Genomic DNA, 14,210 nt, shown 5'->3' on the forward strand with positions numbered 1-14,210 from the left:
CACGGAAACAACCTACTGTATATATGTAGGAGCATATATAAATGGAATATTCCTCCGCCATAAGAACAATGACATAATGCCATTCACAGTGACATGGATAGACCTTATCATACTAAGTCAGAGAAAGACAAATATCATATGATATCGCATATGGAATCTAAAAAATGATACGAGGGGGTGGGAGGGAGACTTCAGAAGAAGAGGATACAATATATACTTATGGCTGATTTGCGTTATTGTATGCAGAAACCAACACAACACTAAAGCAATTATCATTTTAAAATTTTTAAAAAAGAAAAAATAAACAAAAAATGAAAGGAATGAACTTATTAACAAAACAGAAACAAACTCACAGACTTAGAAAACCAACTTATGGTTTCCCAAGGGGAGAAGTGGGTGGGGAGGGATAAATTAGGAGGTTGGGATTAACATATGCACACAACTATATATAAAATAGATAATCAACAAGGACCAACAGTAGAGCGCAAGGAACTCTTACTCAATAGTCTGTAATAACCTATATGGGGAAAGCATCTGAAAAAGAATTGATATATGTATATGAATAACTGAATGACTTTGCCATACACCTGAAATTAACATAATAATGTAAATCAACTATACTTCAATATAAAATAATTTTTTTTTACAAAAGAAAAAAGCTAGGGTAGAAGTCCGATGGCATCAACAGCAGATTAAAAGACCTATAATGCTGAAGGATCATGTGTGTGTGCTTAGTCGCTCAGCCGTGTCCTACTCTTTGCGACCCCACGGACTGCAGCCCAATAGGCTCCTCTGTCCATGGGGATTCCCCAGGCAAGAATACTAGAGTGGGCTGCCATGCCCTCCTCCAGGGGATCTTCCCAACCCAGGGATCAAACCCAGGTCTCCCACATTTCAGGCGGATTCTTTACCAACTGAGCCACCTGGGAAGCCCTGAAAAATCATATTATATGTAATTTTGAAGGACTATATGATTATCCATATTAAAGAATGTACCTACTCTACCTTGTGTCTTCAACGACTGTAAACCAAGAAGTTAATAAGAACACAGTTTTTCAATAACCTGACTTATTGGTTTAAAAGAACTCTATTCACCAATATAACAAAATGAATTGAAATTAAAGTTTAAAGTATACATACTGTTTTTAAGAAAATGTGTTTATGTTTTAGAGAAGCAGAGTGAAGCATCAAGGGAACATTTCATGAAAGGATGGGCAAGATAAAGGACAGAAATGGTGAGGACCTAATAAAAGCAGAAGAGATTAAGAAGAGATGGCAAGAATACACAGAAGAACTATACAAAAAAGGTCTTAATGACTCAGATAACCAAAGGTGGGTCACTCACCTAGAGCCTGGACATTCTGGAGTGTGAAGTCAAGTGGGCCTTAGGAAGCATCACTATGACTGTGGAGGTGATGGAATTCTAGTTAAGCTATTTAAAATCCTAAAGGATGATGCTGTTGAAGTGCTGCACTCAAAATGTTAGCAAATTTGGAAAGTTCAGCAGTGGCCACAGGACTGGAAAAAGTCAGCTTTCATCCCAATCCCAAAGAAAAGCAGTGCCAAAGAATGGTGAAACTACCGAACAACTGAGCTCATTTCACATGGCTTCAATAGTACATGAACCAAGAAATTCCAGATGTTCAAGCTGAATTTAGAAAAGGCAGAGGAACCAGAGACCAAATTGTCAACATTTGTTGGATCATAGAGAAAGCAAGAGAAATCCAGAAAAACATCTACTTCTGCTTCATTGCCTACGCTAAAGCCTTTGACTGTGTGGGTCACAGCTAACTGTGGAAAATTCTTAAAGAAATGGGAATACCAGACCACATTACCTGTCTCCTGAGAAACCTATATACAGGTCAAAAAGCAACAGTTAGAATTGGACATGGAACAACTGACTGGTTCAAAATTGGGAAAGGAGTACAACAAGGCTGTATATATTTTTATTCTGTTTACAGAGTACATGATGCAAAATGTCAGGCTGGATGAATCCACAAGCTGGAATCACAAGATTACCGGGAGAAACATCAAGAACCTCAGATATGGAGATGATACCACTCTAATGGCATAAGGTGAGGAGAAACTAAAGAGCTTCTTGATGAGGGTGAAAGAGAAGAGTAACAAACCTGGCTTAAAACTCAACATTCAAAAATTTAAGATCATGGCCTCTGGTCCCATCACTTCATAACAAAGAGATGGAGAAAAATTGGTAACAATGATAGATTTTATTTTCTTGGGCTCCATGGGGTTGCAAAGAGTCAGACATGACTTAGCAACTAAACAACAACATAAAGTATCTGTAGAAAAAATAAAATATCAAACCTGAACCTGATCAAGCCTATATGTAACTACCAACCTACAGGGAATGTAGGGGACAGAAAAACTAAATATTAATGACTTCATGGGATGCAATCTAAAAAGTTCAGAATATGGGAAATTTTATAAGACAATTTTTTTCAACAAATAAATGGTAAGGAAGAAAAATAGAGAATCAATCCAGGAAATCCAATATCTAACCAAAGGATCACCGGCAGGGGGGAAGGTGGAGCAAGCAGGTAATATGCAAGGGTTAAATTATCAAAGGTAGCCTAGAAGAAAACGTCTCATCACTGAAGAAACTGCCTCAAACTGAGCAGGATTAACCAAGAAAACACACCAGGCAATGAGTCAAGAAACCCACAGCTGGACACAGCTGCTCTCATCATAAGGCTTTCTGTCCTATATTGTTACCATGGTCACATATTATGTTAATAAATACTAAGAAAGGAGAAAGAAAACACAGCAGCAAGGCTTCCAGAATGTCTCACAAGATCCGACACTCCCCACGAGGCCCACGTACTCTACTTTGCAGTAGCTATGAGATGCCCAAGGTGTCAGTCCCTGCTTTCTTGAGGTGAAGTGGGTTTGTGGAGTTTCACAGTTTAATAAGGGCTGCCTGGGAGGTGGCCCTCTGAGCATCAGGACCACCCTGGGGAGTGCAGAGAGGGGCTGGGATGAAGTCCTCCCCAAGTGGGTGGTCAGGGAGCTCACTCTTAGCTTGAGAGAAGGGTACAGCTGGCTGTTCACACTGGGGTGAAGGGAGGGGTTAAGGGCGTCACTCCCAGTCCCCTGGCATGAGGGGCTAGAGGGCCACTACCCATGCCAAACATGGGGGTCTTCCAGGGGCCTCGTTACTCTTCTGGGTTCCAGAGTTGACAAGAGAGCATGTCCCTGGCTCCTGAACAGTCTCATTTCCCCCCACCCTTCTTCCTCCTCATCCGTCCTCAATACTGAAGCTGGACTCGCCCAAGAAAAGAAGGCAAAGAAGTCTCTATCTACCAGCTGCAGACAACTGACCTCCCTCAGCTCCTGTTTCAATGGCAAGCTGAACAAAATCAGTTCCCCAGAGAAAGCGGCCTCACCGAGCAGGCAGGGAGGATATGGGTGGACTGAAGAAGGGGTCCCCTCAGCTCTCGCGCCCTCCTTCCATGGGCCTGGGTGCTCCTGGCTCCTCCTCTAAATTATGGAGCCACCATTTGTTAAATGTTCAGATTCTGGGTCTTTAGCAGGAGACGAACTGAAGCAAAGGAGTGAAGCTCTTTTTTGTGAACAGTGATTATTCCCCCAAATGACAGCCAGATGCAGGCAGGGCCACCTGGAGATCTTACCTGCGGATACCAGTGGGAGCCACCCCCTTGGACTTAACTGGACTCCATGTTAACAAGATTCATGCAGGTCGACCCTGCTCCCCAACACCATGGCCTGAAGGAGAGGCCTGGGGAGGAACTGAGGATCAGCCGAGGCAGATGGAGCTGAGCTGCTTCAGCAATCAGCCCGGGTTGCGCTAGAGGCCCTGCCCAGATCCTCTGCGGGAGTTCCCGGCCCTGCCACCACCTGGGGAACCAGGTGTAGAGTGCTGGAATCTGAGCTCACAGGTCTGCCCACTGCAGCCCTAAAGCAGAGAAAACAAATAAAGCCCTAAAGCAGCAGAGCCCAGAAATCGGTAGCACAGAGCAGCAGATCAAATTCCACTCCATGGTTCATTCCTTCCCCCGAACTGATGCCTCCCTTCACAGCTCCAAATATGCCCTGACTTTGTGTTTCTTTCACACTCAGCACAGGGAGGGCAAGAATCTGCTTGCAATGCGGGAGACCTGGGTTTGATCCCTGGGTCGGGAAGATCTCCGGGCATAGGAAATGGCAACCCACTCCAGTATGCGTGCCTGGAGAATTCTGTGGACCAGAGGAGCCTGCGGGGCTACAGTCCATGGGGTCCCAAAAAGTAGGACACGATTGAGCAAGTAACACTTTCACTTCAGGGGTTAAGAGTCAGAATAATTCCTCATGGATTCCTCACCAGGTGAGCTCAGGTCTACTTAACCTTTCTGTGCCTCAGTGTCCTTGTTCAGAAAACAGGGATGATGCTGTCGACATCACTGGATGAGATCATCCTGTCATTCAACAAACGAACTGAGCACCTAACAAGCACTCTGAGGGCTAGTGTGGCTATTCCGGGTGCTCAGCAAACACCAGTGACTGGTCTAAGTGCTTCTAAGCTTTTAACTCATTGAGTTGTCACAACAGCCCTACAGCCACATCCAGTGAAATAAAATAACCCAGGAGTAAATACTAAATCTGTGTTCCATTTCTCTGCATCTTTGTACCTATCCCAGAGATGAGTTCTACAAGAAATCCAAAAGTAGCACCAGTTGAAGTAATGGAAAGAATGCTGCATACAATGATATAATTAATAAAAAGTAAACACACAGAAGCTCCCTCTTGGCAGAATTATAATTTTCTGGGGGAAAAATGCCCGATAATACATACATGAAAAAAGTGTCAAAGTCACAGGCAACTTAATAAGTGAAAATAATGTACATCCCTTCATATTGTTAAACTACCATTAAAAAGCTTCCACCTAACTTACTGTACTTGTGAGATGCCACTCCAACCTGCCTTTAGGGACTGAAATGAACTCCCCCCGGGTGCTGGCAGTACTGGCTTTTGGCAGTTGGCACTCAGCCGCAGGCCCTCTTTTAGAACTGTCTCCGCTGAAAAAAAACACCTTGTCCCAGAGCACACCTCCTTCCTAAGGCAGCCACAACCCAAAGATAGATCATCACATCTCAACTATGAAAGACTCTGCAGGGCCATCCTATCTTCAGAGTTCCCCCACAAGATCAGATAAATCCTTTATTTAGAATAATCATGGCACCTGGACTTTCCTGGCTCAGTGGATAAGAGTCCGTCTGACAATACAGGAGACATGGGTCTGATCCCTGGTCCAGGAAGATCCCACATGCCATGGAGTCACTAAGCCCATGTGCCACAACTACTAGCCTGAGCTCCAGGGCCTACGGCCACAGCGACTGAAGCCCGCTCGCCTGGAGTCCCTGCTCGGCAACAAGAGAAGCCATCCACCACAATAAAGGGTATCACCCATGCTTGCTGCAACTAGCGAAAGCCCACGTGAAAAAATGAAGACCCAGCACGGCCAAAAACAAACAAAAATTAAAAATAAATAAAAGACTAGAACAATCATGGCCCAACTCTCCCTCTACCCAATCCAGCTCCCTTCCTTTCCCTTGCATTACTATCAATTCTAAGAGGACTACCTGATACACTTTTTGAATAGTAAACTTCCTAAATGTGAATCTCCATCTCCGGCTACTTCCCAGAGAACTAGGGCATTCGAAATTTCCAAGAATTGGACACTGATCCAATACTTTCAGACAGCAACTTGGCAATAAATATCAAGAATCTTCAACTATTCGTAGTCTTGAGAAGCAATAGAACAGAAAGGGTATGAGCTCTAAAGCACAGTTTCAAATCCCAGCTTTTTACAGGAAATCTTAGAGACCTAAGTCTCGGTCTCCTCATCTGTAGAAATAACATCTATATTCTAGAGCTGTTATAATTTTGGAGTTGTAATAATGTTCTTGTTCAAAGTAGAGAGCATATAAAAGCAACTGGTACACAATGCTGCTTAATTAGCCATGAAGGTTGCTAATCAGCTGACTTTAATGTTGTGTTCGCTTCGGCAGCACATATACTAAAATTGGAACAATACAGAGAAGATTAGCATGGCCCCTGCACAAGGATGACACGCAAATTCATGAAGTGTTCCATATTTAAAAAAGAAAAAAAAAAAGATTAATGTTACTTTCTCTTTCAATTTACCAATAATTGAAGTAAAACAAGAGAAGAAACCCTCTCCATACTAAATATTCTGGTAAATCTTAGGTCCATGAAGGCAGAGTCCATGTCTATCTAGTTCAGTGGTTCTCAGCCTTAATGAACCTAGTAAAATGCCCTGGAGAGCTTCTCAAAACACAGATGGCTGGGTCTCACCTCCAGAGTTTCTGATTCAGTAGTTCTGGGGTGGAGCCCAAGAATGTACATTGCTAACAAGTAATCAAGTGATGCTGATACTCCTGAGTGACCATATTTTGAGACCCTCTGGTGTAAATTTACCACTGAATACCTTGTATACATTTAAGCCAATTCCTAATATATAGAAGGCACTTAAATATTTGCTGATTAAGACATATAAATAAGTCTACTATACTACTGTCACTGACAAAAGTAAAAAAAAAAAAACAGAAATTAATGTCTAAAAAGGAGGAATGATTAAACAAACTATGTACTATACTAAATGTAACTATTAGGAAATATAAATACAGGAGTGCTCTGGGGGCCTTGTGGTTAGGACTTTGGGCTTTCACTGCCATGACTAGGGTTCAGTCCCTGGTCAGGGACCTGAGACCTCACAAGCCAAATACGAGTCAATCCATTTCTATACACTAACAATGCCAGATCAGAAAGAGAAACTCACTTACCACCTTATCACAAAGAATAAAATACCAAGGACTAAACCTAAGGAGGCAAAAGAGCTATACTCTGGAAACTGTAAGATGCTGATGAAAGAAACCGAAGACGACACAACCAATGGAAACCCTGTTCATGGACTGGAAGACTCAATATTGTCAAAACGACCATACTACCCAAGGCAATCTGCAGATTCAATGCAATCCCCACCAAGTCACCAATGCCATTTTCCACAGAACTAGAAAATAATCTTAAAATTTGTATGGAGACACAAAAGATCCCAAACAGCAAAAGCAATCTTAAGAAAGAAAAACAGAACTGGAGGAACCAGGTTCCCTGATTTCAGACTATACTACAGAGCTACAGTCATCAAAACAGTATGGTACTGGCACAAAAACAGGAATATAGATCAATGGAACAGGATCGACAGTCCAGAAATAAACCCATGGACCCATGGTCAATTAATCTATTACAAAGGAAGCAAGAACATGCAATGTTGGAAAGACAATCTCTTCAACAAATGGTGCTGGGAAAAACAGACAGTTATATGTAAAAAAATGAAATTAGATCATTCTTTAACATCATACAAAAAAATAAACTCAAAATGCATTAAAGATCTAAATGTGAGACCAGGTACTACAGAATTCCTAGAGGAAAACATAAGCAGAACACTCTCCAATGTAAACTGCAGCAATATCTTTTCTCAATCTTTCTCCCAGAATAATGGGAATAAAAACAAAAATAAACAAATGGGACCTACTTAAACGCAAAAGCTTTTGTAAGCAAAGGAAACAATAAACAAAATGAAAGGTCAACACACAGACTGGGAGAAAATATTTGCAAAGAGGACCTATAGGTGGCCAAGAGGCAACATATACAAACACTGAATCATTAGACTGTATACCTGAAACTAATATGTTAATTAAATCTCAATAAAAAAGGAAATATGAGTAAAACAATGCTATAGAGTTTGGTAGATATATACCAAATCATAAGTGAAAAATGGTAACCCAAAATTGTATTCAGATCAATTTGAATTACACATACATGTGGATTAATGATAATAGAAATTTCAAAAATATTACTTCAGTTTTGAGCTTAGGATTATGGGAATTCAAGTTTTGTTATGGTTTAAAGTTTACACTGAAGATATTTTAAGACTGACTTAATATAAAATAGTAACATTAAATAATTAGATAAGTGTATAATCAAATTAAGTCATGGATACCACAGGATATTGTCCCTGAAGTAAAACTGTATCAGAGCATATATAACTTGGTTGTCAGCATCCTCAAACTGGCATTATAGACCTCTACTGAGACACCTACCAGAAACAACTACAAAATAAACACGCACACACAAAATCATAAATTACCTGCCACAGGAGGGACAATGCCAGAAAAACGCACTGTTGCATGTTCCCCGTTAACTTCAACCCTCCGACCAATGACATCTGATGTCAGAGTGCTGTTCATTATAACATAGCCAGAATCCAAAATATGAGACCTAGGGAAAAAACACGACATTGACAAGAACTTAGTAAAATTCTTTAAAACAAATTTTTTTTTAACTGTATGCAGATGCTTACTAGGTCAACACTTCTACCTAATTTAGCCTTCCTATTTTGGTGAAGAGAAGAACCTAAGGGTTTATGTACCAGACTCTCAGAATGTGATTTTACTTTACTCTCCGTTTTGATAATTTAATGCATTAAAAAAAAAATCTTGCTTAACTCTAGTTAGTTCACATCACATGACTGTGTACTTTTACTAAGGATGGGAAGGGAAGGAAAAGAGGGGGATCAAAGTGACAGAGAAAAGGGAAAGGTAACATGCAACACAGGCATCATTCTCTGCCCAGGAAGTAGAAACACACAGATCTACAGAGGGAGGAAGGAACACATATAATGACAAATTCAGAATCCTAACAATAGGGAGCCCAAGAGAAAAGCATCATCTCTCAAGGAATCATCACTAGATCCAACTTCCACTTCAACAAGTCAGTTTCTTCAACAGATAAAAAAGAAAGAGATGGTAGGGGGAAAAAAAAGATTAAAGGAAATGTAAGAGATGTCAACTAATTACAATGTATGAACATTATTTGGAACCTGAACGCTTAAAAAACTATAAATAATTTTCAAAATAAATTATGAGAAAATTGAACATTTGAATGCTGACTAGATAGCTGATGATATTCAAGAATAATTGTCTCCAGTAGGCTATTACAAAATCAATTTATTTTGGGGAAAAAATGGAAAGGGGAATTCCCTGGACCAGAGGTTAGGATTCCACGCTTTCACTGAAGGGGGCACGGCCTCAATCTCTGGTCAAGGAACTAAAGATCCCAAATGCTACACAGTGAGGCCAAAAAATAAAATTTAAAAAGTCAAAGAATAACTGTGAAATTTTTAGCTATGATAATGGCATAGTGGTTATGACTTTTTAAAAGATCTTATCTTTCAGAAATATACATTAAATTATTTACAGATTTTTAAAAGTCGTACTTTAGACATGTCACACAGTGGTGGTATAGACAACACACTGAAAGGAAGTAAAAAGCAGAGTGGCCAGTTAGGGAAATAGTGCTGTAATTCAGGAGAAAACCAGCAAAGAATGAACCAAGACACTGGCCTCCATCCGTTCATTTGACACATACCAGGCACTAACCACATGCGGGCTAAAACGCTGGACCCCACGTGACAAACAGTAAACCCTGCATGTATGATTCCTGCCTCAGAGCATAAGTGCAGTGAGTTAGACCTGAGAGAGGGTATGCGTTTTAGAGAAAGCTAAGAGCTAGAACAGGGTCTGGAGATTAAATGGATAGAAATGGTAAAACTGAAGACTAGGAAGACAAGATTGTGTCTGGGGTAGATGGTGGCACCAAAGACCAACATAAGTAATTCAAGAGGAGATTCAAGTGTGGGAGGGAAAACAACTTGTTTGAGGTGTCTATCGAATGTCATGATGGATGTAGGTCTCTAGTTCAAAGGACATGTTTTCACTAGAATTGTGTATTTGGGAGTCATCACCTCAGTGTAACAGTGGATGAGATCGGAAGTGTACTAGGTGAAAAGAAAAGAGATCACTGACAGAACTCTGGGGAAATATAATATTTAAAAGAGAAAGGGAAGAAACCTCTAAGAAAGAATCAGAGGAAAACCTGGTTTTCCTTTATTCTTTCTGGCTTTTCCTTCTGACTCTGCAGGTGGTGTTGGGAAAGTTGGACAGCCGCATATGAATCAGTGAAGTTAGCACACACAGTCTCATCATCTACAAAAATAAACACAAAATGACTTAAAGACTTAAATATAAGATATGACACCACAAAACTCGTACAAGAGATCACAGGCAAAACATTCTTTGACATAACTGTACCAATGTTTTCTTTCAGTCTCCCAAGGCATTAGAAATAAAAGCAAAAATAAACAACTAGAACCTAATCAAATTTACAAGCTTTTGCACAGCAAAGGAAATCACAAACAAAACAAAAAGACAACCTCCAGAATGCAAGAAAATATTTGCAAATGATGTGACCAACAAGGGCCTAATTTCCAAAGTACAAAAACAGCTCATAAAACTCAACAACAAAAACAAACCACCCAATCAAAAACTGGGCAGAAGACCTAAAGAGATATTTCTCCAAAGAAATACAGATGGCCAGTAAACACATGAAAAGATGCTCAGCATCACTAATTATTAGAGAAAAGCATATCAAAATTACAATGAGGTACCACCTCCCATCTGTTAGAATGACCATTATTAAAAAGTCTACAAATAATAAATGCTGGAGAGGATGTGGAGAAAAGGGAACCCTCCTACACTGTTGGTGGGAATGTAAGTTGGTGCAGTCACTGTGGAAAAAACAGTATGAAGGTTCCTCAGAGAACTAAAAATAGGCTTATCATATGATCCAGCAATCCCACTCTGGGACATACAACCAAACAAACCTCTAAGTCAAAAAGTTACATGCACCCCTGTGTTCACGGCAGCACTGTTCAAAACAGCCAAGACATGGAGACAACCTAAATGTCCATTAACAGATGAACAGATAAAGAAGATGTGGTACACATATGCGATGGAATACTACTCGGCCCAGAAGAAGGAAATAATGCTCTTTGCAGCAACATGGATGATTATCCATGAGGTTATCATAACAAGAGATCATCATACTAAGAGAAGTCAGTCAGAAAGAGGAAAATAAACACCATATGATATCACTTATATGTGGAATCCAAAATATGACATACACGAACTTATCTATGAAACAGAATCACAGACACAGAGAACAAGTTGGTGGTGGCCAAGGAGGAGGCATGGAGTGGAATCCTTGGGTTAGCAGATGTAAGTTTTTATATACAGAATGGATAAACAACAAGGTCCTACTGGTATAGCACAAAGAGCTATATTCAATATCCTATGATAAACCATAATGAAAAAAAATTTTTTTAAAGTATGCGTGTACATGTATGTGTGTGTGTGTGTTTAACTGAACCACTTTGCTGTACTGCAGAAATTAACACAACACTGTAAAACAACTATAGTCCAATTTAGTAAAAATAATAAATAAATGACAAAAAAAAATGATAGGCAAACCTCTTGAGATGTTGTGTTTGATTCCAGAACACTGTAATGAGGTGAGTACTGCAGGGAAAAAAAAACGGTGCAGGGGCAGGGAGGCTGAATTTTGATGGTTTGATTATCAAAGGGCAACAAACAAAACCAAAGTACGAAAGATAAATATGGGCGGACACGGCAGTCAGGAAGGGGCCAACATCTAGATCTAAACTTGCCTGGCAGGGTTGGAAAGCAAAAGAGAAATCAGCCCAGAGCCTCATATTGGTGGGGAGAATCAAAACAGTTCAGATAATTCGAAGAAAAGTCAAAGCACTGTTTATAATAGCCAGGACATGGAAGCAACCTAGATGCCCATCAGCAGATGAATGGATAAGGAAGCTGTGGTACATATACACCATGGAATATTACTCAGCCGTCAAAAAGAATTCATTTGAACCAGTCCTAATGAGATGGATGAAACTGGAGCCCCTTATACAGAGTGAAGTAAGCCAGAAAGATAAAGAACATTACAGCATACTAACACATATATATGGAATTTAGAAAGATGGTAACGATAACCCTATATGCAAAACAGAAAAAAAGACACAGAAATACAGAACAGACTTTTGAACTCTGTGGGAGAAGGTGAGGGTGGGATGTTTCAAAAGAACAGCATGTATACTATCTATGGTGAAACAGATCACCAGCCCAGGTGGGATGCATGAGACAAGTGCTCGGGCCTGGTGCACTGGGAAGACCCAGAGGAATCGGGTGGAGAGGGAGGTGGGAGGGGGGATCGGGATGGGGAATAAGTGTAAATCTATGGCTGATTCATATCAATGTATGACAAAACCCACTGAAATGTTGTGAAGTAATTAGCCTCCAACTAATAAAAAAATTAAAAAAAAAAAAAAAGTCAATAGGAAGATGAGGGTAGGTGTGGGCAAGCCATGGTTTAGCAAGCTCAGACACACGTGGAGTCCTGCAGCTAAGAGGTCTAGTCAGTAGGTAGGGTCCTGAAGTGAAGTTCTAGTCCCCAAGGAGAAAAACTAGTAAGGTCACTATCGACCACCATTCCTATAAGAAGTTACAGCAGAAGTCCGAATCCTGGTTCCTTGAACTAGAGTGCATGGGGGCTATCCAAACCCAGACACTCACAGCTAAGCCTCACAATCAGTCTGAGGTTCTTGATGGGGCTTGGCCTGAGACCACCTTAGAGATCATGCTCACAGCAAGGCTGTCTGGAAAAGAAGAAAGGGGCAGTAGTCAACTGGTGAGCAGGAAACCAAGGGGCATAAATGGTAAAAGTGAGAAAAGGAGACATCAGGAAGTCATCCTTATTTTCCTTTAATATATATAATTAATTTATAAAAGTTTAAAGTTCCTTCACCTGCTCAATTCTACTTGATCTCTAATAACAATTCTTTTCATTCCCATCTGTATGCTGTGCCCACAGGATCTGAGATCATTAGGAATATGGTATCAAAGGTCAGTTAAAAGCTGGTTCTACATCATGATTTTTTCTTTTTGGCAGCATCCTGCACCTTGTGGGATCTTAGTTCCCCAACCAGGGATTGATTCTGGGCCGTCAGAAGTGAAAGCGTGGAGTTCTAACCACTGGACCACCAGAGAATTCCCCGCATTATGTATTTTCGATGATCCTGTCTAGTCTCTTAACTCTTTTAGTAATTGGTTCTTTATACTGTGACCTTCTGTAAGGAACTAGAAACTGGCTCCTTGTCTTGGTGACCTATGCCTTGGTTTCTCCCCACTCTGGCCAGTCACCCAATCAGTCGCTGTATCCTGTTGCCAGACCCGCTGGACATTAGTTACTGGTCCACCCTGGACCTCCACAGCCTGTTGCTGTCATTTCCACCCACTGATTTTAGTACTGCCCTCTGCAGCTAGAAAGAAACAACTATTCCCTTTTCCAGCTGACATTTAAATATTTGAAGGCCCCATTATGTTATTACTTCCCCTTTCTCCTCTTCCTGTCCCAACCTTCTAAAACCCATTAACCGGGTAAACATTCCCACCTCCATCCTCATGTGAATTCCAAGATCTCCTCCATAATTAATTTACGGATTCTTTTCTTAATATTATAACGCCTGTACGCCGGAAACTAACACAACGTTGTAAACTAATTACACTACAGTAAAAACAAAAGCAAAACACCTAAAACTGAAAACCATATTCCAAATGTGATGACTTGTGTGGGTTAAATGGTCTGAACGTCACACCTCTAATAATATAGCCTAATACTACATTTCACTTTTTCTCCTTTTCATGGGAAACACTGCTGCTTGCTATTAAGACTGCAATGAAATAAACTATACTTTCTAACCATAAAATTAAAATGCTTACATTTCACTATTTAATTATTACTTTCCGTGTAATAGGAAATGGCAACCCACTCCAGTATTCTTGGCTGGAAAATCCCATCGACTCCTAGGAGCCTGGAGGATATACTCCACAGGGTTGCAAAGAGTCGAACACAACTGAGTGACTGAGCATACATGAATTATTACATTACCCTAAAAAACAGCTTTCAATAGTTTTAAAAGTCCTTTCAAGTCTCATTAACGTGTAAATAGAATTTCATTATAATAGAAACAGATATATAATTTCTGTTCTATTACTTTTAACATTCTGCAAACAGTTTTCTATACAGCCACAGAATCATAGTAACTAATTTACTCTTGACACGTAGAAAACACAATTTAATCATTTTTCTGTTGCTATGTTTTTATTATTTACTATTCCAAAGAAAACAGCTAAAAATATCTTTTATTTTAAAAGCATTAGTATCCTCTTAAATATTTTCATAGGACAAATTCTTGAAAC

The 14,210-nt window shown here is 40.1% G+C and overlaps 1 protein-coding gene and 1 non-coding gene across 2 annotated transcripts in view; one reads left to right on the forward strand and one right to left on the reverse strand.

The window, feature by feature from the left end:
- The window catches only part of LOC122446829 (dynactin, 150 kDa isoform-like), a 66,286-nt gene that overhangs the window by 26,618 nt on the left and 25,458 nt on the right, over positions 1 to 14,210 (reverse strand). The window contains exon 2 of the mRNA XM_043477306.1: positions 8,186 to 8,316. Coding sequence (XP_043333241.1) covers positions 8,186 to 8,316 — 131 coding nt within the window. The remainder of the gene's footprint in view (positions 1 to 8,185; positions 8,317 to 14,210) is intronic.
- Positions 6,011 to 6,117, forward strand: LOC122446858. Its single transcript, XR_006271018.1, has one exon. It is a non-coding gene; the product is annotated as a U6 spliceosomal RNA (small nuclear RNA).

This window comes from Cervus canadensis, chromosome 8 (genome assembly GCF_019320065.1).
Source record: "Cervus canadensis isolate Bull #8, Minnesota chromosome 8, ASM1932006v1, whole genome shotgun sequence".
Taxonomy (NCBI): domain Eukaryota; kingdom Metazoa; phylum Chordata; class Mammalia; order Artiodactyla; family Cervidae; genus Cervus; species Cervus canadensis.